Raw genomic sequence first — 27,382 nt, forward strand, 5'->3', positions numbered from 1 at the left:
AATCTGGGTTCCTGATGTTACTGAGCTGTTGAATGAACTAACTCTAGAGTTGTTCTACCCTTAGATTTCTCTTTACATTCATGAGATAATACATTTTCCTTATTGTTTAAGACAGTTGCGTCTGGAATGGAGGGGAAAAGAACGAGTTTAGCTTTCGGGATACTAAGTGATGGTAGGACAGCATCCTTTCATATTGCTGAAGCTCAGGAGACAAGTCAGGGTTAAATCTGAATTTGGAAGTCATCTATGGAGAAATATTACATGAAGTAATACATTTTAGAAAATAATCCTATACCTGGGATAGACCTCTGTTCTTGAGGAATTTTGACACTGTAACAAAACATTTTTCTATACAAATGTAGCCGTTTCCTAACTGGATATGCCACTGTCTCACCTCAATTACCCAGCCTGGAGAAGGGAGATCAGAGGTGATAGCAGCCTCCTAGTGAGGAAGAGCAAAGGCTGTGAGGAAGTGATGGTTACGTCTGGATCTTCAGGTCCTGATCTCCTCAAGCCTAGGTTTGGGGATCTTGGTAGCCATTTGAATATGACAAACATTGCAGTCTGTGTAGATGACTATGAAAATGGGTTTTAAGCAACTACTAAATTTACTGACTCAAATTGTTCCAGGAAACTATGGTTCTGATAATCTTATAAACATCCTATGCATGATACTGCAGAAGCTCAGTAGGAAGCATCAGGGTCAGGAAAATATGTACAATGGGAGATCAAGGAAATGGTCTGTGTAGAAGACAGAGCCTCTAGTGTTCCAGGTTGATCTGTGGTTAGGAGAGAGTTTTGAAAGTTACTAATCCATAAGGCACTAGGTTACTGTTACTTTAAGAAAATACAGTGGTGTGTGTGTGTGGGGGGGGATTTTGTAACATAAAAGGGTTCACTTAACATTGCTTGAAAAAGAATTACATCTTGAAATTCTGTTTAGGCAGAGCTTTCCCAAATGCACATTTAGTGGGTAAATGCATGCACCTCCATAATATTTACTTTACAATGAAACCTATATCTTACTCGAGACATCTTACCCCATTTCTAAGTTGTCATTGCTGGGCCTGCCTTGAAATTACTCTTGCTTCCCTAAGCCAAAACCTCCACCACCACCTATATTTTGATGAGCTGGAAGAACAAATGCAATCTCAAAAGATGGCTAACTTCAGTCTAGCCCTTATTTAGAAGGAAAGTCTGGCTTCAAACGCTGTTTGCAGACAGAATTTGTAATTGACCAGGACCAAGGATTATGCTTAAAGATGACTCAGTGGTATGAGCTGAGGAGGAGGACCAGCCAGTGGTAGCGGTCCCCCTGGCTGAAAAAGGAGGCAGTCCCAGGTCCGTTTTCATCACATTGAGGTTCTTCAGGCCCAGAACTGCTGCAAACTAGGAGGGGTGTCCAATGTAAGGACACCCGAGACCCTGAGAAACGCACCTTCAAACTACCTAAACCGGAGTCGGCTAAAACCCGACTCCCCTTCAGTCCCCACCTCCAGCTGCTAAAACCCGACTCCCCTTCAGTCCGCACCTCCAGCTGCTAAAACCCGACTCCCCTTCAGTCCCCACCTCCAGCTGCTAAAACCCGACTCCCCTTCAGTCCGCACCTCCAGCTTCGGGCCAGTGTTTGGGCAGAGTTCCAAGGCGAGGGTCCAGCTGGGGGCCTCGCCGGGTGACCTTCGCCAGGCTCGAGTCCCCCTTGGGACGTCCCCGAGGCCCCGCCCGAGCGCTGTAGGGGGCCACCGGTCACTCCAGCCCCCATGCTCGCGAACCCCTCTGGGTCACACCCCGCCGCTCACCGTTACGTGAGTCCATCTGCCCCGCCGCCTTCCGACCCGCCCCGCCCCGGCCCCCGCCGCGCCGGCCGCCCCACCCCGATCGGCAGCGCCACGCCCACCGGGGTCCCGGGCAGGACGCGCACTCGCAGCCTCGCGGTTGCCGGCCCCGGCTCCCGGGCCCCCGGGCCCCACCCCCGCGCCCTCCCCACGGCCGCAGGCCCGGGGCGCCGGCCGCGCCCTCCCCCGCCGCAGGCGCCTCCGCAGCCGGCCGCGCTCCGGCCCGCGCCGCGCGCTGATTGGCTGGCGGCGGCGGCGCTGGCGGCCGGCGGATTCGCGGGGTCAGGGCTGCAGAGGCGCCGGGCGCACCCGCGGGAGCGCCGCGCGCCGCCGGGGTCCGCGCCGCCATGTGCGCCCAGCTCTGGCTGCTGACCGACCGGCGCATCCGCGAGGACTACCCGCAGGTGCAGATCCTGCGCGCGCTGCGGCAGCGCTGCTCCGAGCGGGGCGTGCGCTTCCGCGCCGTGTTCCTGGACCAGATCGCCGTCACCGTGGTCGGCGGCCGCCTCGGTGAGCGGGGCGGGCGCCCGGGGGGAGGGGCGCCGGGGCCCCGAGAGCCGCTGCCCGGGCGAGTCTCCTGCGGGCCCCCGAAAGCGGCCCCCCCGCGGCCCCCTTGGGTGGGGTGCGGCGCCTCACCTTGAGATTTCCTCTCGGCCACCGCCGGCCCCGGCGCCGCGGGGGAGCGCCCGCGTTCCTTTACTTCGGGCACTTTGTTTTGGGAGCAACGCGAATTTCCCTGAAGCGCCTGGAGGTCCGAGGACAACCGGGCTGCTGGTCCCAAATTCGCGTCCGTGCCCTGCCAGTTTAAGATTTACAGGAACCCACGTTACATTGACAAAATTTCCACGGAGATGAGTGTTTTAAAAGTTTCCCGAGAGTGCGTAAGCGTGAGGAATGCGCTACCTGGAATATTCTCCCCAAACTGGAACCTGCCAGTGGGGAGAAGTCGGAGGCAGGTTGGAGTCACCCCCGGAGTGGAAAGCGGGAGGGTTGTTCTTTGAGGGGTTTTCTTAAAGCTCATCGTCTACCCTGAAGACGCTGGATTCTGATTCCAGAAAAGCCAGGGTTTCAGGGACACACCATTCTGGTCTCACTGATCTCTCCACCGCCGTGTCCAAGAGACTTTTTTGGTTAAGACATGGTCGACGTCTGTGGCCCTGACCTCAAAAGGTTAATAATGTTTTGAGGTATCTTGAATTATCCTTAATGCAAAGCACTCTCTGACTGAGGAATCCGTGGTCTAGGAGCTTTCTCCCTTGGGTTGCAGCCACTTGAGGGGGGGTCTAGGGCTCAAGGGGGGTTTGGGCCCAATGGAGGGTGCTTCTTAGGATTCCCTTCATATTATTTCAACCGTACTTGTTTAAATAAGCTCATAATTTGTTACTTCTCTTTGGCGGGGGAAGGGATTCCAAACTCCCAACTGGCTACTTAAACAAATGAGATTTTGAATGAATGCTATCTGTTTCTTAGTGGAATGTATCTGTCAAAAGTGTATCTAAATCCTTCATGTGTAATATCAGATTGTATAGCCTGTTGGAGAGATAGACTGCAAACATTAGATATCTTACATTGAGTTAACAAATGGTGTCTGCCAACCATACAAGGGTACCATCTCCCTCTCTCCTTGACTTGCTAGAACTCCCAGTTAATGTAGAAATAATTACAGAACAGGGGATCTGCAGACCTGGATTCTTACTACAGTTTTGCTGCTAACAAATATCTTGGCTTTGCCTTGGCCAAGTCCGTTTATGTCTTTGAATCTTAGGTTTCTATTTTATAAAATCAAGGGCTAAGATTCCTCTAGCTCTAAAATTCAGTGTCAGTCCCATACTTAAATGGGACAATCTGTTATATTTTGCTGATCTAGACGTAGTATATAAGTCTTGTAACCCCAGGATCGATTCGTTTGTGCCTCGTTTTTTATTTTTTTAATCCTCACCGGAGGATATATTTTCCATTGCTTTTCAGAGAGAGAAAAAAACATCCATGTGAGAGAAACACATCAGTTGGTTGCCTCCCGCACACACCCTAACCAGAGCCAGGAATCCAACCTGCAACCGAGGTACGTGCCCTTGGCCAGAATCGAACCTGGGACCCTTCTTTCTATGGGCCAGTGCTCTAACCACTGAGCCAAACTGGCCAGGGCTGCTTGCTCTCCATTCTATTTATTTATTTTATAGTTTATAATGATGCCTTTTTTAGATACAGTAACCAAAATTTCACATGCTCCTGTTACAGACCCATCACACGTGCTGTGAAAGAGTAGGGAAATTCTCTGTTTTATATCTAAAATCTCATTTTGAAGAATCAGCCCTAGAAAAATAGAAAATTAAATTCTAGAGCTGCAGGAAGCATTTAAATCCTTTGGTTTAGTGTCTTAAAATTTTAATGAAGTCATGTGCCTCTCAATCAGTTCACAACTAGGAGTTACTACTTTTTAAACTACAACAAAAGCTATATGGTTATTTGCCTGGTCCATGGAGAAATTGAAAACAGGTATTTTTTGATGCATTTTTTAATTTTTTGCTAGTTCAGAAATAGCCACACACATATCACAACACATAAAGCAAACATTAGATCATTGTTTCTGCCCTTTAAAGCAATCAAAAGATTTATTTGTGTCCTGGCTGGTTTGGCTCAGTGGTTAGGGCGTTGGCCCCCAGACTGAAGGGTCCTGGGTTCGATTCCAGCCAAGGGCATGTACCTCAGTTGCAGGCTGGATCCCCAGCCCTGGTCGGGGCACATGTGGGAGGCAGCCAGTCGATGTGTCTCTCTCACATTAATGTTTCTCTCTCTGTCTCTCTCTCCCTTCCACTCTCTCTGAAAAAACAATGGAAAAAATATCCTCGGGTAAAGATTTAAAAAAAAGATTTATTTGTTGTGCAGTGGATTAATTAAAGCACAAGGAAGTGAGTTCCCTGAGAAGAGAGAGCTCGTTCGTTTTGTTCAGTGCTGGAATAGTGCCTAGAGGAGTGCCTCGTGCATCCCAGGCACTCACACTGTTGAATGAATAAGGATTATGGACTCTATTTCCCAGTTTCTTCTGTAATCAAACGATAGAAAACCCTTGGCAATTTGCTAAGGCAAAATATCCCTCTGAAAAAAACCTCTAGAATGTACTGGCTATGAAATATAGAAATAGATAGTTATAATGATATGGATGCTATCTCCCATTTGAGAAGTATAGGATGTGAGAGCTGGGAAGGACTTTGAGATCATCCATTCTCACCCCTTCATTTTACAGATGAAGAACCTGATGCTCAAAGAGAAGAAGTGACTTGCTCGATGTCATCCAGCTAGTTAGCAGCAGGCCCATAGTTTAAAATGTGATGTCCTAATTCCCATCCCCATGATATGGAAAAAATATGCTTTGGGACATCTGCAACCTATAATACTTTTCTCAGTAGATGTGGAAGTGAACCAAATTGAATTAAATTGAGCCTAGATAGTGACTTTGCAAAGTCGCTGAGCAAAACTGGCCAGGGCACAAAGCCATTTTATAGTTTAGGAAGTTAAGGTACCGTATGCCTTTACAAAGTCTTCAGACCTTTATTCCTTTCTGTTCCTTCTTGAGACTGGTGAAGGGGGGGATAAAGGAGTCAGTGCCTCAAGCAGTTGCTTAAATCTTTCCCTGAGCTTCCATCTGTGGAGGCCCAAATCCAGAGCTAGAATTTCAGGCTGTATCTGGAAGTAGGATTCAGACAGGAGATGCAAAGTTTTGGATTTAAAGATCATAGTTAATTTAAAGATGATACAGGTAAATGAAAATGCTATGCAAATGCAAGGTTTTATGATGATTATTTTTAACCCAGTGATCTGCCCTCCCCTGCACAGATTTGGGTGGACAGACTACTGGAGAAAGAGGAGTGACCTTCAGGTGACTAGAAGCAATCCCGTCAAAAACACTTGCCCTTCACCCTTCTGCTGGTTGTAGCATCATGAGAATCATATCCATCTTCATTTCCTTCTTAGAAACCTCAATTTCTTCATTTATTCATTCACTCAACTAATACTTATTAATTATTCTCAACCCTGGGAATGAGATGGTGGTGAATGTGGCACCAAAATGCACGTAATAATAGCCAAAGCATTATATATGTAGTATTTATTGTGTGCCAGGCACAGTTGTAGTTTCTTTTTGCATGTTAACTCTCATAAACGTCAATGAGGGTGTCCAGGCTGGCAGTAAGGACTAATACTCAGTAAATCTGGTCTCAGCAGAACCAGAATTTCTGTTTCCTCCCTTCCACTCCAACCCCATGCATCAGCCTACACTGACTTCACTTTGCCTCTTGTACTGAAATTGGCTCTGCCTGAGATGCCCATCTGGTCCAGTTTCCCCCCTGCATGGTAAACTTTGATTCATCCTTCATATCAGCCATCTCTAAAGTCTCTCTCGAACTCCCTACCCTGCCCCCAAGCAGCCTCTCTCTTCCATCTGCTGCCAAATAACATTGCACGTACCTTTTAAGATAGCATTCATCATTTTATTGTAATTTATCTATTTACAGAATTTATCTTTTCTTTCCCACTAAATGGGGATTCCTCAAATGTATGCTCTGTAATGCACACAGTAGGCCTTCAGTTAATGTTTGTTGGATAACTGAGTGAGGTGCCTTTTAAAGGCTAATTTGAAGTATATGAGACTTTTACTGTAATTAGCTTCTGTGTTTGGGAAGTCATGATTGGATGTGTAAATGTTTGTAAATGTTTTTATGATGAGCCATTATCTGAGGACAGAGTCATTAGTGCAAATTAAGGTCTTTGACCACCCACAGGTTTTTACGATTGACTTTCAAAAAAACAAGTATAGTCACAAGCTCAGGGACAGATACCAAGACAGAGAAAAATAAGTTTGACCTGGAAATCGGAGTATGTTATAGTTTGTCTCTGAGGAGCAGAATGATTCAGCATTCCTTCCCTTACTTTCAGAGCTAAAAGCTGGTGGCCATATGGCAATTTCTAGGTCAGGTTCTTTAAATTAAAGGGTTCTGGGATACTTGTACTTGGTTCTTTGTTGTAATCAGGTGAATAAGATTTAAAAGGTTTGGATCAGGGAGAATCCTAACTAAATTTATAGAAGGAAATGGTCTTATTGCAGCCATCCAAAAGACAACGGAGGCCTCAGGGAGAAAGGGGGGGCTCCCATTATTATGCAAGGGAACACTCGCAGTAAAGGGCACCCTGCTAACCTTTGTGTGCAGAGGCGAGCTGTAACCTCAGTCCTTGCTGAAGGCCTGTGCCTGACTCCCTGTAATCTGAATAAACTACCGCACAGTACTAGCAGAAAGGTCACACAGTGGGTGGAAGCACCTACCATTTATTGTTTCCAAACTGAATGGATATGCTGTACCCCATGAGTCCCCGTTTATATCTGCCAGCTGACCTCAAGGACTGAAGGGGGTTTGGATGTGTATTTTATGTTTATGTCTCTAACGGTTTTTAGGGACATTTCGTGAGCCGTGCTGGGAAGAGCTCTAGAACCATAGATCAGGACCCTTAGTGGACCTCAAAGCCATCCTTATAGATTCTGAACCACCTGTTGTTGCTACCATAACACTTCCACCAAATTTGTTAGAATTGCCTGGCGGAAGGGCGATAGCCATCGTCAGAGTCCATGCCATCCCTATCCATCCACACCTCCCTGTCGCCCCCTCACCAGCAGGGTGCACTGACACCCACGGACGTCAGTTCTAGCTTCTCACTGCAGCCCCTCCCTGGCCACCTTACTTCCGAGACGCATCGCCTTGGTAGAGGTTTGAATTGTTTTAAGAAACGCCTATAACATCTGAAATTCTGAATCCCTTTCTCTGTGATCCTTCACTATTAAAAAGTAACAAGGACTCCACTATGAGAAAGTGTTAAATTTAAGTTACTTTGCATTGAGGAACTAATAGGAATAATGGTTCTTCATTCCTGTAACTCTAGTATTAATACTTTAATGTCTTTTTTGTGTCCTAATCTTCACAGCAATCCTGTTCATTTACATAGTCAACAAATCCTAACTGAGTGCTTACTCTGTGCCCCGCACTGTGTGAGGGACTCGAGATACAGGGGACAGTGAGAACAGACACGCTCTCCACCCTCACTATGATTTTACTCCTTCATTTGCTCAGCAAATATCTGTTGACTGCCTACTATGTGTAAGATACTGTTCCAGGCACCAGAACGAAATAGGCAGAAATCTTTGTCTCTCAAGGAGATTACATTCTAGACGAGGGGATAGAATACAAACCAGTAAAATATATAGTTTGTTGGTGAAAGGGGCTTAAGGAGGAAGAATGCAGGGAAGGGGGATAGCATATTTCTGGAGCTGGAGAAGGAATTGCAGTGTAGATAGGGTGGCTGGAGTGGCCCTCTCCCGGAACATGATGTCCAAGTACAGACCTGAAGGAGGTGAGGGACGAGCCATTTCAATATCTGGGAGTAGAGTAGTGCAGGCAAGAGGAAATAGCAAGGAGACCGGTGTGACCAGGGCCAAGCGAGCCAAGGGGCAAACGTTAGGAGAGGAGGTTGGAGGGTAGGGATGCAGAGGGAGCAGATATGTAGGCCTTGTAGGCCATGGAAGGGCTTTGACTTACTCTGGATGACCTGGGAATTACTGAAGGGTTTTGAGCAGAGGGGTGACCACGTGCTAGCGTCCTTCTGCACACAGTGTTGAGAATAGGCTGATGGCAGCAAGGCCAGAAGCAGAGACATCGCTTACGAAGTGTTTGCTACAGTTCAGGTGAGAGACTGTGATTGTTGGACTAGAATGATTTCAGGGGATGGAGTGAGAAGTGACTGGATTTTGGATATAATTTGAAGGCAGAGTTGTCAGGGTTTGCCTGCTGGGTCAGATGTTGGGTGTGCAGGACAGACTAGTCAAGGGGGACTCCAAAATGTTCAGCCTGAGGAGCTGAAAGAATAAAGTTGACCATTTCCTCATGTGGACAGGATGTGAGAGGAGTAGGTTTGGGCAGGAGGTGAGGATCAGGACTCATTCTGTGGTGCCCATTAAACATCCAAGTGGAAATGTCAAGTAGGCAGTTTATCAGACCGATTGGGATTCAGGGGAAAGCCCTGGCCTAAAGATATCAGAAGTCGGAGTATCGCCTTACACCTTTCAAGGGAGTGACTATGGATAGAAAAGAAGAGGTCCAGGGACTGAGCTCTGGGGCACAACAGTGTTTGTGATCAGGGAGTGAAGGAGGAACCAGCAAAGAATCCTGAGTAACAGAAATGAAGGAGAGAGAGTGGTATCCTGGAAGCCAAGTGGAGAAGATATTTCAAGAAGGAGATGTGATCAAACTATGTCAAATGTTGCTGGTAGACCAAGTAAAATAAGGAAAGAGAACTGACCATTGGGTTTAGCAATATGGAGTTAGTATTAGTGACCCTGATAAGAGCAGTTTTAATGAATTGATGGGAATATTGAATGTATACACTGTCTTAAGAGTTTTGTTATAAAGGGAAGGTGAAAAATGGGTTGATAGTTTGCTATGGACTAGAATGTGTCCCTTCCCAAATTCATATATTAGAGTCCCAAGCCCCAGTGTGATCATATTTGGAGATGGGTCCTTTGGGAGGAAATTAGGTTTAGGGTGGGGTCCTCATGATGGGATTAGTGCCCTTATAAGAAAAGACCAGAGAGCTTGTTGTCTCTCTGCCCTGTGAGGATACAGAAAGAAGGCAACTGTTTTCTCTGCAAACCAGGGAGAGGGCTCTCACCAGAACTCAACCACGCTGACATCCTGATAGCAGACTTCCAGCCTTCAAGACTGTGAGAAAGAAATGTCTGTTGTTTAAGCCACTCAGTCTATGGCACTTGGTTATAGCAGCTTGAACTGACTGAGACTTTGCTCAAAGGGGAGATGGGTTTGAGAAGCTTTTCTTAAAGAAGGAGAAATAACAGCATGTGATATGTTGGTGTGAGTAATCCAGTAGAAAGAGAGAAACTGGCAACGTAGGAGGGAGGTGAATTGCCAGAGCAGTGCCTTAAGTGGGCTGGAGGGGTTGGGATCCATTGCATGTTTCAAGGAGTTGGCCTAAGCTAGGAGCAAGGATCCTTCAGCCTTTGTAATAAGAGAGAAGGTAACCCGTATGGCACATGTGCAGGTGCACAAGTAGATGTAACAGTGGGAATTTATAGAGAAGTTCTTTTCTGATTGCTTCAGTTTTTCTCGTTGAAATAGAAAGAATGAGAAGGAGGGAGGAAGTAGTGAAGGTTCCAGGCAAGAAGAGAAACTGTGAAATAGTTGTGTAGGGTTGTGAGTGAGTGGACTTGGGAAATATAATGCTTGCCACACAGCAATAAGGATGCCCTTGAGACCAGGTTTGGTGTCATTGCACAGGAGGGCACACAGCATAGAGAGAGTTGGAACAGCCTAACCGGGGTGTGATTCAGCCAAGCAGGAAGCTCGTACAAGGATCTGAGGGTTTATGTTATGGTGCTTGTCTATGGAGTTTAAATAGGGTGAGAGAGAGAGGGTATGAAGGGGGTGAGGGGTAGTGAAAATGCGGGGGAGGGGTCCATGCATGGTAGTTCCTGGTGGGGTCAAAGTATGGCTGGAGTTGGGGTAGGAAGATAGGAGACAGTGGTTGGAGATTGGAATTATGATGAGTGCATAAGATCTAGACTGTAGCTGGAAGGGGTGGCTGAGGTGGGGCAGTGGACAAGGCCCTTGGAAAAAAGGAGGTTAAGAAACAGAGACCTGGGCATTGGGAGAGTTCTCTGCACAGATACTGACGTCACCAATGTCTGTGACCCGGGGGAGAATCAGTGAGAAGCTAAAGCTTCCCGAACGGAGGGAAGTGACTGGGGTTGCTAGCTGACTTGCACAAGTCTGATGAGAGTCAGGCTGGGTGTTTTAGCGAGGAGAGGCGGAGAAGGTTCTGGAAGCCACAGTGAGGAGCGAGGAGCACATCTCTCCTGCCTCTTGGCCCAGTAATCCTGATATGAGGGAGAGGAAACAGCCACAACTTGGGAGAGCTGCTGGGGAAGCAGTGTTACTGGGGAAGGCCGGGGTTCAGTGGGACCCAGAAAAAGAAGGTAAAGGGGACACTCGCTGAGAAGGTTGAAGGTAAGGGATTGACTGCCCACTGAGTGCCCAAGGGCACAGTGGAGATGGGAAGGAGTGAAGGTGGGAGTAGAAAAGCAAAGTCAGAGCCAGGCGGAGCTTGGAGTTCAGGGAAATTACATGGCCTTGGAGACTGGAGTCTTGGGTGACTGATATGAAAGGGATGAAGGACTTGATGAGATTTGTCTCCTGGTTACAAGAAAGATCCAGTAGGTGATGTGGGGAGGGGTGGTGGATTGGCTTGGGAGGGGGAGGTTTCCAAGTTCTGGGACCCTTCCACTTTACAGAAAAGGAACTGGACCCAGAGAGATTTTTGTCTTGCCAAGCTGTTAAATGACAGCAAGGAATTACATCAGGCCTCTGACTTGGAGGCCACTCTGCCATAATTGTCTTTCATCTCATATCTCAACTTCTTGAAATGCCTTTAAAAATAGGTTAGCCCTGAGATATCAGATATCCCTGAACTCAGTGCTTATAAGATGCCATGCTGTTCCTATTGATTTGTTTCTGAGAGGTAGACATTATACATTTATTAGTTTTATACATTTCTTCTGAGCCCAGAGGCACCATGAGTCAACATCTCCTTTCTGAAGCCTTCCTTGATTCCCCCGGGAGGTAGTCACCTAATTGCTCCCTCCACTTCTCACATTGTGTTGTAGAAGGTCGCCTCCTCTCCTCGCCCCTGCCCAAGCCAGACTGATCATTCTTAATACCTAGGTGCTCTGCAGAGGACACCAGTGGCATTAATCACAGCTGTGTGCTGTCTTTCTTAAATTCCAGGGAATATTGTTTGTTTTATTCACACACCTTAACCCCTGTTCCCAGCCCTTAAGGTGGTGCCTGTTCCTTAGCTGCCAGTGGGCCCTCCCATGTCCCTTTTGCCCTTACCATCAGCAGGCGAATCTCTGTCTGAGGGCTTGCCCCTGTCACAGGAGTGTGACCACTTAGCCCACACATGCACGGCAAACCAGAAGGGCCAGGGTTTTAATACCACACCCCTGAAGCCGCTCTCCACCAAAGACTGAGTTGGCGCATTAAAAATTATATCTCGCCAGCTCCCCCACTCCCCGGGTGGGATAACTGGGGTGTGCGCACTGAACCATGTCTTATTGTTGCTCGGGATTAAGCCTCAGTTGCCAGGGTGGTCGCTCACTTGATAACACACCCTTTATGGCCTCGTTCCCTCCTCCACTCCTTAACAGTGTTTCCTGACATTAACCACGGCGATCATAAACCTCCTGCACGTGGGTCCTCTCTGGGAGTGCTTCTGGGGCACCCCCACCAGCGCTGGGCTTGGCCCAGAGTAGGTGCTAAGTAAATGCTGGCTGAATGAACGCATGAGACAACAAATGTGTGTTGAGTGAGTGAATGAATGAATATTCGTGTATAATTCTTTCTCCATGGGGAGACTGTACGCTCCAGGTAGGCGAAGACCTCCTGGTTCGTGTTTGTGTGCCTGCTTCGTAGTGCATCTCGCTCATTACGGTTCGGTAAAGGTTACTTTGAATTAAATGACCTCAAGACAGCAGTTGGTGGAAAGAGAAAGTTTCCACATATTCACTGTGAGTTTTAATGAGGTGGAGATTTCTTTGGGCATTGTAACAAAGGACTTTAAAAGGGCAGGAGGAGTGACAATGGCATCTCCTTGCTAAGAATAAAAATAACTTTTCCTTATGAGAAAATGCTGAGGGCTGGGCAGGAAGAACTGAGGGAAAACCTGGAGCATGCGATGCGTGCGATCAAGTTTCGGGTGACACATCTTCCTCATAACACAACATAATGTGAAGCCCTTAATGGGCTATCCACTTACTTTATTTATATTATTGATTCCTTTCTGACAACTTTCAGAGCCTCGCTAGCAGCCACTGCCGTTACCTGATCCTGCTGGCATATGATGGCTCTAAGTGCCACCGTAACTGAGGTCCCGGCTTGCTCTCATGCTCCGGTGTCCTGTTTTCTTGTTTCAGCTGTTTCCTTTGCATATGAGGGTTTTTTCCTGGCATATTAGAAACCAGTTTAGTTTTGAAGCTTTCTTTGTGAAGCTAAGGGGGTGGGGTGTGTGTGTGTTTGTATGTGTGTGTGTGTGTGTGCACATAAATTAGTGCTGCGTGTGCACAGGTTGAGAGGGTGGGGACCCATTATGTATCAGTTCTGTGTAAAGGCAAAGACTTTTACAGTCAGATCTATTGCAGACATCTCTAATTTAAATGAGATAATATATGTGGAAGTTCTTAGCAAAGTACCTAAAACACAGCAGGTGCTTAGTAAAATGCTAGCCAAATTCAGATCTGAATGACCACACCTTTTATTCATGCCTCATCCCTCTGTTCATGTGAGTGACTGAGAGTGGTTTTTAATTTTTAGAGCTCTATGTTCCAATAATGATTTGTTTATTTCTAAAACTATTTCTCTGTATTATAAAGTATGTTTCTTTGCTGTTGTACATACAAATGCACAAGTCTAGTTTTGTAGGATTAACTTAATTTAACCCAATATATAGATTAGAAAACAGTCTCGGTTCTTTGGGAAAAGTTACGCATTTTTCTATCTTGTTTTAAATACATTAAAATATTTCCAAATATAAATAATAGAGAGTTCAAAAGGAAATCAGAACATAATTGCCCATGAGAGTAGATTATTCTCTTTAGAAGTGATATGGAGAAAATATTATTGGGGCTAAATAGTAAATCTCAAGCCCAATCTAGGAGTCTGGGAGACCCCCAAATATCCCAGAAGCAACTCAGCTCCCTTCTCCCTGCCCTGCTCCCTAGATCAAGGTGATGCCCGAGAGCACTAGGGCACTGAAGCTCATGAAGTCCCTTGTGATTTGAGGGCACGAACCTCTTACTGTTGAGGGGTTCCCTTCCATTCACTGGCCGCCAAGCAGAGACCTGCCCTCTGATACCTTGCATCAGCTCTTCACTCCCTTAGCTTGAAGCCTGTAGATTACAGTGGATCATGGGATGGGTGACACATTAAGGTCCATCCTGTATTAAGTTTATCAGGTCCTTTCCTAAGGATAGAGATGAATGAAGAAAGGGAGAGGGATTACTCAAGTGGTTGAAAGTCTCAGAATTCCCCGACAGGTTTGCAAGGGCCAGCCTAAACCCATGTTGTTCTTAGCCATGTCTGTGTGGAACTGATGTCCCCACTGAAGCCATAGTGAGTGGCAGCCTTTTGCCTGCTACTTTTTTAGAAATGGTGATATAAACTAGGTTTAGACAGCAGAGGACAGGAATGAATAGGGGACAAGTGAAGCTGTCCATAACAAGAATACTGGAGCCGTCAATGGGCAGAGAAGTAGCTGGTTGTGTGAGTCCTGCTTATATCCCTAAACCTGGTGTGTCCCTCTCTGCACAGAGCTGGACAGCTGGTAAAGCCAAAGCCCAAACCTGTCTAACTGGTAGACCTTTTCAGCTACACTTTAACCCATTCCATTCTTCATTTATTAAAGGCTTCAGTTGGAATGAGCCAGGCCCAAAGATTTACCTTTGGAGAAGAGAGATGAAGTCCTGGTAAGACTTCCTAGGTATATGTGAATCTGCTTGTTGAGGCTGAGCTGTCTCTGTCCACTTGTGGTTGGTATTTCCAGAGATGATTGAATTCCTTTCTTCGCATTTGGAAGTGTAACTGTCCATCTGTGGTCTCATGTTGGAATTTAAAAGCCAGACGTTTCTGCTGCTTCTCATTTCTCTAGGTCACTTTTCTGTTGCAAAGCCAGTTTTCTCATCAAGTGATAATAAATCTCCATCAGTTGTCCTTCCTCGCTTCGCAGAATGTTTGTGCAGTGCTAATGCCAGCGCCTTACGTACTGTGTATAGCATCGTATAGTTTCGCAGCATTTTTTAATATTTTGTCTCATTATGTAGTGTTGTCCTGGGCCATTGCCTTTTCCCTGCCTGTTCTGCATTTTCTCACCATTTGCATCAACTTGAACACTTGTCTTTCTTTTCCTGTCAGTTTTGAGGATACTATACAGGGCTTGCTTTCCCACCCCCCAACCCCCTTCATATGATTTCCTATAGGGCCTAGAAGTGGCAAAGGAAAAGGCATACATAAATGCTGCTATTTTCCAGTGGCAAAGCGAGGATAGCCTGAACGTTCTTCATGAGCCATCCATGAGAACTGTGCGCCCGTTCCTTGTGTTCACACTGCCAGCAGAAGTACTACAAACAATTTCTCTTAATGATTACAGCAACTCCCCCTTTTTTAAGTTGACAAAATATCTCCTAGAAATGGGGGGAAACGGTGCAAGTTAGATCCATACTTTGTTTTTGTGGTTTTAAAATTTTAATTTAATTTTAATTTATTTATTTAGTTAGTTATTTTTATTTTTTTAAAATCCCATCACCATTTATCTCCCTATACCCTCTTCCACCTCCACCCACCCCCCTCCCCACCACAATCACTGCACTGTTGCTCATATCCATGAGTTCTTTCTCCTTTCTTTTTTGCATTTTTGCTTAATCCCTCCACCCCCTCAACATTCCCACCTCCCAGCAGAGCTGTCTGCCTGATTTTGTTTTTGTTTGGTTGCTTTTGCTTTGTTTTGTTTGTTTTTTTCTTGTTGTTTTTGTATTAATATTATTCGTGCCCCAATAGAGAAAGGGGAATTCCTTTAGCACCTTTTGTTTTCTTGGAATCATATGACTGTGCAGAATATCACTTTTTTGTTGTTGCTAATCCTCACCTGAGGGTATTTTTTCCATTGATTTTTAGAGAGAGTGGAAGGGAGAGAGAAAGAGAGAGAGAGAAACGTCTATTGGTTGCTTCCTGAACGTGCCCTGACCAGGGCCGGGGAGCAGACCTCAGCCCAGGTACGTGGCCTTCACCAGGAATCAAACTCAGGACCCTTCAGTGCATGGACCAGAGCTCTACCGCTGAACCACATTGGCCAGGGCCAGAATATCACGTTTTGAAATAAAAGGTGCTTTCGGTTAAAGCCTGTAAGATGGTTTTCAAACTGTGTCTCAAAGGCTTTCTTTAGAGTATTTTGGAAACTCCTTTAAGGTTCACTAAGGCAGACCAAGTTGTTCCCCGAACTCAGTTCTCATTACTCTCACATCCATTTCATGTCTCCATCATCCCATTCCCGGATGCTGGTGCACCACAGATACCCAGATAACTACCTGTAGGGATACAAACCATAGGATATCGAGGTTGAAAGAGACCGAGCAGGTTGCTGTGAACTTATCTGACCCTTGCATTCCCTCTGTGCCATCCTCAGGTGACCAGGAGCCTCGGCCCCTTCCATCCTAAGGCACTGGAGAAGTATCCCTTTTGTTGATTCCAGATCTATCTCCCCATAGCTTCTGTACAATTCAAAAGACATCATGTGCCGGTCATGCCCCAGGCACTGTTCTAGGGGCTGGGATGCAGAAATAAACAGACATGGATAGCTCATGGTTAGCTCCATCTCTTGGGGTCATAGACAAGCCAAATAGCCCTTCTCCATAGTCGCCTACAGATTCTTAAAGACCACACTCCTGTTCCTCTGAGTCCTCACTTCAAGCTAATACTCCCAGTTTACCCAGTGTAATACCCATTCAGGTTCTTTTGCTGCATGGATCAATTGTCTTCAGATGCCTCCTAGTTTTAATATTGAATTGATTTGTAGTAGATTGATTTTCAAAAAAATTTTTTGCTATAAAGGTAATATGCACTTGGAGACATTTTGGAAAATATAGATAAGTATAAAATAGGAAATCACCTGTAATCCCATTACCAACTGTTAAAGTGTTGCTGTATTTCCTTTCAGCTTTTTCTAATTTGTATTTATAATTTTGTTCCCTGTTTTCCTCACTTAACATTGACATTTTTGCCTTCATTGTGTTCATAAAAATCATTTAAATGCCTGTGTATTTCAGATACACTTAATGGGTAAGTCTTAGAAGAGTAGTAAGGACCCCTGAAGTGGGCCATGGTGCTTCCTTTTCGTTGTCTGCAGCCTCCTCAGCGCACCGTACTTGGAGTCCTGCTAGGGCTCTATGGAAGGAAGGGGCTGGACTGGACTGTCTCCTGTGGATTCTTCTAATGTGGATTCGTCTTGATATGCTGCCTTTTTTTTTCCTGTTCATCCTTTTGTGCTTCCTCATAATCATGCTCTGCCCATTTGTTTGGCGTGTAGAGTTGACTGTGGCTTTCTCGTTACAACAGGATATCCAAGTGCCATTTCCAAGGTTGTCTTCCCGCTGGGTTCAGTCTTAAGGAGTCTATTGGAACCAGTTCTTCTGGTGGGACTAAATGACGGCAACACAGAGCTCACTTTTGTCCTTCGATTGTAGGCCTACAGCTGAACCAGAAGGCCCTCACCTCTTACCCAGATGTGGTGCTTGTTCGGGTGTCCACCCCCTTTCTGCAGTCGGACAGTGACATCACGGTCCTGCGACACCTGGAGAAGTTGGGCTGCCGCTTAGTCAACCGCCCGCAGAGCATTTTAAATTGTGTCAACAAATTCTGGACATTCCAAGAGCTGGCTGGACATGGAGTCCCCATGCCAGACACCTTCTCCTATGGTGAGTGTCCTTGAAATAGGGTTGACGTTTATCTTTCACAGCTGTACTTCTGTGTTTTCTGTCCCCAGTAGGCCTCAAATGTCTTGCTGGTTTTCAGTATGGAGCTGTTCATCTTAGGTCATTCAACATCTTGAGTCTTTATCCTGGCCACTCCCCCTGTCTGAAATGCCTTTACTTCTTTCTCTCTGTAATTCATTCATTAACCATGTATCCGGTGCACACTGTGTGCCAACCACCATACTGGGCACTGGACTATAGCAGTAAGAGTCCTGCCCTCGAGGCATCCCCGGGTCATCAGAGGCAGAGACAGCAAGTAACCAGGCAAGTTCAGTGCAGTGTAGCAAGTGCCATGATAAGAGTTAGTGCAGTGTGGTAAGAGAATACATAGGAGAACTCCCAGGGAGTTTAGAAGATACTGAGGAGGGCTTCCCAAAAGAAATAATATCTAAACTAAGCTGAAGTTACCCAGCTAAAGGAAGGGGCAGGGTAGTAGTCTAAGCAGAGAGAACATGGAAGGACCTAGAGGCAGGAGGGAGCGTGACCAGTTGGTGGTATTTTGAGTAGTTTGTAGAACGTAAGGGAGACTGAGTTGAGATACACGGCTAGAAAGATGAGAGGTAGCTACATACGCTATATACAGTATGTGAAGGAGACTAGAGCTAATCCTGAGACTAACAGGAAGTTCCTGGGCTTTAAGCGAGGAGGTGGCCTGATCAGAGTTCAGAATATCACTTTGGCTACACTATGAAGAAGGAATTCAGCAGAAAGAAGCAAAGTAAAGACAAGATATGTAGTGGCAGCCTTTTCAAACCATTCAAAAGAGCAGTGATGGTCTAAACAAAAGCGGCCACAGTAAGAACGAAGATAAATCCACAGATTCAGGACTTATGGAGGAGAAAGAAATAATAGGACACGATGATCGATTGGGTAGGAGGGGCATGGAGAGGAATTAAGAGTGACTGGCTTCTGGTTTGGGCAACCAGGCGTGATATTGAACGCTCACGGAGACTAGAAACGTGGGAGAGGAGAGACATTGGCGGGTAGGGGGTGAGGGATTGTGGGAGAGAGACGATTTCAGTTTGGGACATGTTTGAGGTGCAAGTAAAAATATTCAGTAGGCAGCTGGACCTGGAGCTCCAGGAAGAAGTGTAGGCTAGGGAGGCGGAAGCTTTTATTACGTTAAGTGAAGTCGCAAGAATGGATGGGATGTCTGGGGGGGGGGGGGGTATGGAGAATGAATAAGTCTACACTGTACACCAAAAATGGTTAAAATGACAAATTTTATGTTATGTATGTTCTACCACAATACAATAATCAAATTTAATAAAAGAGGGTTCCAGGGGGACTCCCTTAGGGAATGGGTAAAGGAAGAGGAGCCTGCATAAGAGCCGAGGCAGGAGCAGCTGGAGAGGTGAGGGGAAGAGAGATGACAGAAGCCGCGGAAAGAGCCGCCAGTGGGGCTGGGACAGTGAAGAGTGCTGACTGATTCTCAGAGGACAAGCAGCGTAAGCGCTGAGGCACGTGTTGCATTTAGCAGCAGGGCGTTTAATGGACACAGCTTCAGCGTCCTAATGGGGAGAGAAGCCTGATTATCAAGGGTGAGGAGATGAATGGGAAGTGAGGAAATGGAAACCCTTTCACGTAGCTTGACTGTAGGGACACAGTTGCAGTTAAGGAATGAGGCAGGGTCAGGGAACTGGTTTTACTTGTTTAGGATGGGAGAAAACTGTGTATGTTTAAAATGGTGATGGAATTAAGAACTGGGAAAAGTTGAAGATACAGCAGAGAGGGGACACTTAGTGGTGCAAGATCCCTGAGGAGGTGAGAGGGAAAGGGGTCCGAGGCACAGGTGCAGGGATGGCCTGCGATAGGGACCCCTCTTTCTCTGTATTAGGGGGGAAGGAAAAGAGGAGGGCTAGAGAGGAGTTGAATTTATCAGCAGGTGTCAGGAAGTTGGGAGTTACCTTCTTATATAACATCCTCTTTTGAAGATGCCCCTAATTATCTACAACGCCTCTTCATTTTTTCAAAAAACCATTAGCACTTACGTGAACAAAACAGGTATTAGGATTGCAGAGTATTTTGCTTTGTAAAAATTGATGAACTGCAGTACCCCCTGTGGTAGGCAGACTAGTGGTCCCCCAGAGATGCAAATGTGTAGGAAATCCAGCAAAGTTTGTAAAAACAATTTAGAAAGATGGTAATATACATTATTATTCATGTTTTAAAAATTAAGACTTGAAGGAGTACAGTGGAGTCAATGTAGGCTTTTGAGTCTTGCCTTAACTTTGGATGAGTCAAATCCCCAGGCTTGGTTTCTTTGGGTATTGGTTTTCTATTGCTATATAACATTACTAAAAACCTAGCGGCTTAAAATAACATCCATTTATTTTCTCACAGTTTCTGTAGATCAGAAGTCCAGCCACAGCATAGCTGGGTTCTTTGCTCAGGTCCCATAGGCTAAAATCAAGGGGTAGCTGGGCCATGATTTCACCTGAGATCTGGGGTCTACCAAGCTCACTGGTTGTTGGCATTTAGTTCCTTGCAGTGGTAGGGATTGAGGGACCACCCCCTTTCTTGCTGGCTATCAACTGAGGGCCGTTCTCAGCTCCTAAAATTGCCCCCTATCCCTACCACATGGCCTTCTCTACAATATGGAAGTTAGCTCCTTCAAGGCCAGCAGGGAACTCCTCTCTGACGCCTCACCTTTTTTTGAAGAGCTCACCTGATTAGGTCAGGCCTACCATGAATCATCTTCTCTTAAGTAACTGAAAGTAGACCTGATCACAGGAGTGATATCCCATTGTATTTACTGGTCCCTCCCACACTCAAGGGAGGGCGTTATACCAGGTATGTACACCAGCAGGTAGGAATCTTCAGAGCCATCTTTTCTTTTTAAATTTTATTTATTGATTTTAAAGAGAAGAAAGGAGAGCGAGAGAGAAACATCAATTTGTTGTTCCACTTATTTGTGCATTCATTGGTTGGTGCTTGTATGTGCCCTGATTGGGGATCGAACCCACAATGTTGGTGTATTGGGATGATGCTCTAACCAACTGAGCTACCCGGCCAGGACCAGAACCACCTTAGAATTCTGCCTTGGGCAGCCATTATAAAGGGAAAAATACCTGCCCTGCCTGTGGGACTGTGAGAGGATTACACAACCTGGAGCATGTGCAGCTTGTGCTGCATAGAAGTCTGTGATAAATGCCGGTGTCCTGATCTCTTTGCTCCCTCTTCCATTACAGGTACACAATGCATGCCTGTCGGATTGAACGGGTTCGAATTGCTTTGAGCAGAGGGATAGCAGGCCTTGAGAGAATAGCTCCAGGCTGAGCGCTCTCCAACCGTCAGCCTTACCTTCGCTGACTTTTACCTTTTCTTGGCAGGTGGGCATGAGGACTTTTCAAAAATGATCGATGAAGCTGAGCCCCTGGGCTACCCGGTCGTGGTGAAGAGCACACGAGGACACCAGGGTCAGTGCTGCTCCTGCGCTTCCTTTAGGGCCGCAGCTCTGCCGGGACAAGACCCTCATCAGGGAGAAGCACCGCTGGGAGCAGCAGAGCTCCCCGGGAGGAGCTTGCCATTTTCTCCTTACCTCTGCCCCTCCCCTCTGTTCCCACCTTTTCATCCCTTCCCTGGACGTGGCGGCAGACCCCTGACTTGACTGGTTGCCCTAACTCACTGCCAGTGCACCCTCTTCTTTTGGGGGAGTAATTCCTCTGAAACAGATCTGTTCTTGTCACTCCCTGCTGAAAAGCCCTCTCAAGAGCCTGTGCTGCCTGTTAGACAAAGTCCACATTCCTCCTCAGGGCACTGAAGGCCCCTGAGGAAGAGCCTCCAGCTTCCTTTGCAGCCTCTCTGGCCACAGCACCCCCGTATCCATCCCAGCTGCTCTCTCCCTGAGGCCGTGCGTTTTCCTCGTAAACCTCTGCTGGGAATGCCGCCTTCCTCAGCCTCTAGTCAGCCTCTGCTCGTCCTTAAGGCCAGCTCCACGTGTCATTTCCCTTCCCCCCGCATCTCCCGCCTCCCTCCTGCCCTCCCAGGCAAATGGAATTGCTCTTCCCTTTGTGTTTCCATAGCACTTTGTCCATGGTTCTGGAAAAGCGAGTTAGACATGGACCCTACCTAACCCACTTCCTCAGGGGGATGAGAGGCTAATAACTAACTCTTTGGGAACTGAACTGACTAGCTCCTGAGGATTTTATTTGGAGCCCTTCTCTGTATTTTTGGAATACATTAGTAGTAGTAGTAGTAGTAGTATTGTTTGTTTTAGTTTATACATTATTGTTTTATTTTGATAAGAGTGGTGGTAGAGGGAGATGGTCAACATCAAGACCTGAGCAAAATCAAGAGAAAATACGGTTCTATAGCCATTTGATAGGAAGCAAAAGCCTAGTCAGAGAAATAGAAAGGATAGAAGTGAGGCAGGTTCAGAAAGAATTGGTGACTGTGTGGGACCAGGAGACAGGACGGCCAGCACAGGGTTCAGAGGCTTCTCTGACGCCTTCTCTTGTTTTTTGTCTTTCTTCTTGAAGGAAAAGCTGTCTTCCTTGCAAGAGACAAGCATCACCTCTCAGACATCTGCCACCTGGTCCGCCACGACGTGCCCTACCTGTTCCAGAAGTACGTGAAGGAGTCACATGGGAAAGATATCCGGGTGGTGGTGGTCGGGGGCCAGGTGATAGGCTCTATGCTTCGCTGCTCCACAGACGGCCGGATGCAGAGCAACTGCTCTCTCGGTAAGGGTCAGGGCTCAGCGGCTGCTTGGGGGCCTGGGAAGCCGCCGGGGTTTTTCATTAGATGCTGGGACCCATTCAGTAAATGTGTACGGGTCGCTCCTATCTAGTTAGACCCTCTGCTAGGTGCCAGGACCGTCAGCCACGAATGAGAACCGCGCCCTTTCCATAGCAGCAGGCAGTGCGCAGGGTGTAAGTGCCGGGGCAGAGGTCAGGCCAGGGCTGTGGGGACACTGAGGTTTGAACCCTGTCCTGTAGGTGTTAGGACTTAGCGGTCAGGTTTACACAGTGGAGACAAGTATGGAAGCTGCTGTAACGGCTCAGGCAGGAAATAGTGAGGGTCTAAACTAAGGCAGTGACGGGAGGCAGAACGTATTCCCGTTTTTCTTATGTGTATGATGTTATTAGAAAGCTACAGTGTATGTTTGGGTCGAATGCCTAACCCCGCCCCATGAACCTGTTTGGTAAAGCTTGTTTCCTGTTGTGGTGAATGAAGATGTTCCAGGAAGACTGCAAATTCTTGTCCCCGATGCAGAAAGCTATTGTCAACCTCATTAAATGAATTTTTATGTTGGTAATATGAAAGAAATACCTATAGTCAGGGCAATCAGACTCTTTCTGTCCTTGGTACCGGATTTTGTCTCAAGCCTCTCCAGCTCTCTCTACTTAAAAAAGAATAGGTTAATTCTGGTTTTTTTCTAATTATAAAAGGAATACATTCTCAATGTAGAAAACTTGGAAAATATAGTAAAGTCAAATGAAAAGATAATTATCATTAATCTCACCATCTAGAGACAACCAATGTTAACATTTTGGCATCATTCCCTCCAATCTTTTTCTAATATTCTTTTGCATAGTTATGGCTATACTTACTGTACAGTCTTTAATCCTATGTATTTTCCTATGGGATCACAAACACAATGATTTTTCAGTATTTTATTTATTTATTTATTTACTTTAATATATCTTTATTGATCTCGGAGAGAAGAAGGCAGAGGGAGAGAGAGAGATAGAAACATCAGTGATAAGAGAGTCATTGGTCAGCTGCCTCCTGCATGCCCCCCAATGAGGATCGAGCCCGCAACCTGGGCATGTGCCCTGATGGGGAATTGAACCAAGATCTCCTGGATCCTCGGTCAATGTTTAACCACTGAGCCACACCAGCGGGGCAATTTTTCAGTATTTTAAATAACTCTCTTATTAACATCTGTCTGCATCAAGCTTTTTCTCTATTACATAGATTGTCTCCTTAGTAGTAGAATGACTGAGTCAGAGGATATAAGCATTTTTAAGACTCTAGATAAAAAATGACTATATTGTTTTCCCAAAGGGCATACTGATTTCCTTCCAGACCTTTTGTGAGCAATGAAAATGCTCGCTGCCCTTCCTCAGTATCCCTCCTTCTCCTCCTCGAAGGGTCCTTTGACTTGTTAGTCAGTGTCTAATGTCATCATTACGTCACTGTGCTTTCCCCACAGGTGGTGTGGGCGTCAAGTGCCCGCTGACAGAACAAGGCAAGCAGTTGGCTATTCAGGTGTCCAACATCCTGGGCATGGACTTCTGTGGCATTGATCTCCTCATCATGGACGATGGCTCCTTCGTGGTGTGTGAGGCAAACGCCAACGTGGGTTTCCTCGCCTTCGACCAGGCATGCAACTTAGACGTGGGTGCGATCATCGCAGACTATGCCATGTCCTTGCTGCCAAATATGCAGACTGGGAAGATGGCCGTCCTCCCAGGACTGTCTAGTACCAGGGAGAAGAGCGAGCCAGACGGCTGTGCTTCAGCTCAGGGAGTTGCAGAGAGCATCTACACCGTCAACAATGGGTCTACCTCTAGCGAGAGTGAGCCTGAACTGGGAGAGGTCCGGGGCTCCTCAGCAAGCACGAAGGGGCCCTCACCCCCCACGCTGCCGGAGCCCAGCTACAACATTAACAACAGGATTGCTTCCGAATTAAAACTTAAGTGAATTCCTGCTTTTTGTTGGCAGCATTTAAACCAAATCCTACTGCTTCCCTAGTAGTTTTGAATGAATAAAATCTGGACTAATGTGATTTCATTTGCACAGAAATTAGAAATCCCATCTGGGCACTCAGCATTCTTTCTAAGGATGATTTAAGCAAACGGCCTAGCTTTGTGGTTTTTACAAAGGCTCATCTAAAAACACCAGGAACAGCATCCCGCCTGATCAGTTTGAGAGAGAGGTCTGCTGCAAGCACTCGGCCATAACGACTGATTTTAGGGCGCTGACTCTGTGCTGCTGCTTCTGGCTTTTAGTAGCAGAGCCCATTAACTGGGAACGGCTCCTGAAAATACTGTTCTCACAGCAACCACCCGATGGAGGCGTGTGCAGAAGAGGTGGAATGTGACTGCGGCTATGTGCTTTTCAGAGAGAGAGAGAGAGAGAGAGAGTGTGTGTGTGTGTGTGATGCTTGGAGAGTACACAGTTCAAATACTATTAGAGGATTGACCTCTGCTCCCCATCCATCACCATCTTGACCATATTTCTCTGACACTCAGGAGATGGTGTCCTAGGGAGCTTCCTCATTAGCATTTTCAACGAAGCACTTTGTAGAAAGTAAAATTGAACGTTCTTCGACTTCAGTGGTTGGCAAATGTCCTGCTCTGTAACTGGGGCATTCTACAGATGGCGTTGCCGCTTCGAATTTACAGACCCCGCTTCAACTAACGCCAGCCTGCTGCCAGCAGCCTCTTGCACCTTTGCTGCCTTTGGCCTCAGCTGGAAATGCACTTCAACGAGCTAGTGGCCACACCGTCTATTTCTTAAGTGTGCACTAGGACCAGACACCATGGACTTTCTTTTCAATGGACAATTTTCACTTGTCATCTAGAAGCCATTGGTTTATATCATGAAAAGCTACTGGAAGAGAATCACTTTCCCCCTCCGCTACTGAACCTTTGTGGACACTGCTTAGCTGTAGGAGGTTTTCTTATATGAGTTGGTATGTGGGCCCGTTAGGTAGATAGGGCCGTTAGAAACACACTCCAATCCCCTTAACATTCTAGTCTCATTCGGGTTCCAGAGACCTGTCCTTACCCACCTTTCCAAACTGGGGAGACTCAGGTATCAGGACTTACTCATTGCACATTTGGGGGGGTTGGATACTGTAGATGTGACACCAAGTGCTTTTCGTTTCAACTCTTCAAGCAGTAGATGTAGAGCCTCCCCTTGGGAGAAGTCATGGAAAGGGAGTGTTCCACTTCTGCTATATGAAGTATGACTGCAAACGAGCAAGGCTACCTTTTTAACCAAATACACCAAAACATATGCACTCAAGAGGTACCATAATCAGGGTTATTTCCTTGGGAGATCATCCTCTTGAGCTGTGATGTTGCATGTGCCAAGAACACATAGAATTCCTGCTTGGGGTTATCTTTGAAACCATTCAAGGAGAGAGAACTCAGCCTTATAGTCAGGTCTTGTTTTTTACACCACTCTTCCCCAGAGGTAGACCTATGTGCCATCACCCATTTTATTTATCGGATTTTTCTTCTAATGCTCATTGGCTATTAAAAAGAACATTTCTCGAGACTTAACAACATTGAGGAAAGCTTATAAGGAGACAGTTTCCAAGGACAGTTCTGGAGATGTTCTGAGTAAGGTCAGCTTCATTAGACTAAACATACATCTTCCCAAGGTGACTACTGTGAAGGCAACAGCGCCCATTTGGGTGTATAAATGCCTGTGCTTATTCTGCTGTAAATGTAAAGTGTGCATAAGGTCAAACAATTCCATTTTTTCACAACACACAAATAGAAATTGGCTTTTAAAATATTGTGGCTAAAATCAGATCTCACCAAGTAACAGTTGTACAATTGGAAAATGTCCAGCGCCATATAATAGCAATGCCACACTACACAGGTGTAGTTTAAATGCAGTCCAATATAGGGTGCATGCCCCTAAACTGTAACCTTAGTAACGTGTCTTACACAGTTGAAAATGGAATACTTCATCTTTATATAGGTAACGACATGTATCTTATATTTACTGCTCAGGGTAGGTTTAGAAGGATAGTCCTAGGTCTCTCCTCTCTCAAGTTGGCCAGATGCTTTCTGTGTAAACATTGGAATCAAATGACCTCTGGAAACTGCATTCGCTCATTCTCACTGTTTAGTGTAAGTCCAGTCTTCCCACTTTATCTAAAAGCATGCTAGTGGGCCCTATCCTGAGCAGAGCAGCTAGAGAGTGCTTCCAGATGTGTCAGAGGGGCCCATTTCCCAGCTGCTAGTGACATCTGTAGTCATTGGCATCATCGCTTGGACCCTAGACCTGTCTGGAAGCAGAGAAAGCTGGATCATAGCCCCCCTCCAGGTTTCCCATACTAGCTGTGGACTCTGTGAGCCTCAGTCATTAAAACAGTCAGGTGGCTGGGCCACATGTCACAGCTGCCCACAAGGCCTGCTGGGAGGAACATGGGGCACAGGGCCAGGTCCTGGTTCTGGCTCTCTCCTTATACACCTGATTGAACTTGTACAATCAGGTGGTCTCTGTGCCCCCATTTTTTCTGTTCTTCAGTTAGGGAAGATGCCTGTTTAGCTCTTGGGGGTGCTTTGAGGTGGAAGGGAGTTCATTGATGAGACTGTATTATGTGGGAGGTGGTGGAAGAACACCTCCCACATCTGATTTTATAACAGCTTCTCACCCCTCCTCTGAGGGAGTGAAAGGAAGAGGCCCTGAAGTTGGCATTAGCTCACGGAACAATGGTAAGGACCCTAAGAAGGATGCAGCTTCTCAGAGGCTTTACCACCTGGAAGGAGTAAGGCTCACTGTGTATTTGAGCAGCCTTCTGGATGCATCGTATATAACCTGGAACTCTTGACTCTTGTATTCCAACTAACAGTCTTATGTAACATAAACCACAGTGTCTGTATACGGTCTTCCCATTATCTAGTAGCAGCATCTTGAAACTGGTCAGAACTTGAATGCCAATAGCTCAGTCACTAAGAATATATATGATCCTGCACTTGGGGAACATGTCTTTATGTATCTGTCTGACTGCTGGTGGGTGTGGGGTCGCCAGAACGCAATGGAAGTGGATGATAAGCTCCTAGTGTCACAACTGCAGGCTCATTGCTCCCAGCTGAGAGTGCATCGCATGACAGTTGGGCACGGGGATGAGGGAAGGGAAGGAGAAAGAACTGTGATAGCCTTATGGCATTTTAGTGAGAGAAATAAGGAATTGGGATCATTTGGAATTCCAGCAGGAAAGAGG

General features: G+C 46.3%; 1 protein-coding gene across 1 annotated transcript; it reads left to right on the forward strand.

The window, feature by feature from the left end:
- Positions 1-2,111: 2,111 nt before the first annotated feature.
- RIMKLA (ribosomal modification protein rimK like family member A) lies at positions 2,112-27,382 on the forward strand. The gene is made up of 5 exons (XM_081144608.1): positions 2,112-2,345; positions 17,179-17,409; positions 20,799-20,885; positions 21,948-22,151; positions 23,627-27,382. Exons 1-5 carry the CDS (start codon positions 2,183-2,185, stop codon positions 24,115-24,117), a joined length of 1,176 nt encoding a protein of 391 aa, XP_081000734.1. The 5' UTR covers positions 2,112-2,182; the 3' UTR covers positions 24,118-27,382.

This window comes from Miniopterus schreibersii (genome assembly GCF_964146895.1).
Source record: "Miniopterus schreibersii genome assembly, chromosome: 8".
Classification (NCBI taxonomy): Eukaryota; Metazoa; Chordata; class Mammalia; order Chiroptera; family Miniopteridae; genus Miniopterus; species Miniopterus schreibersii.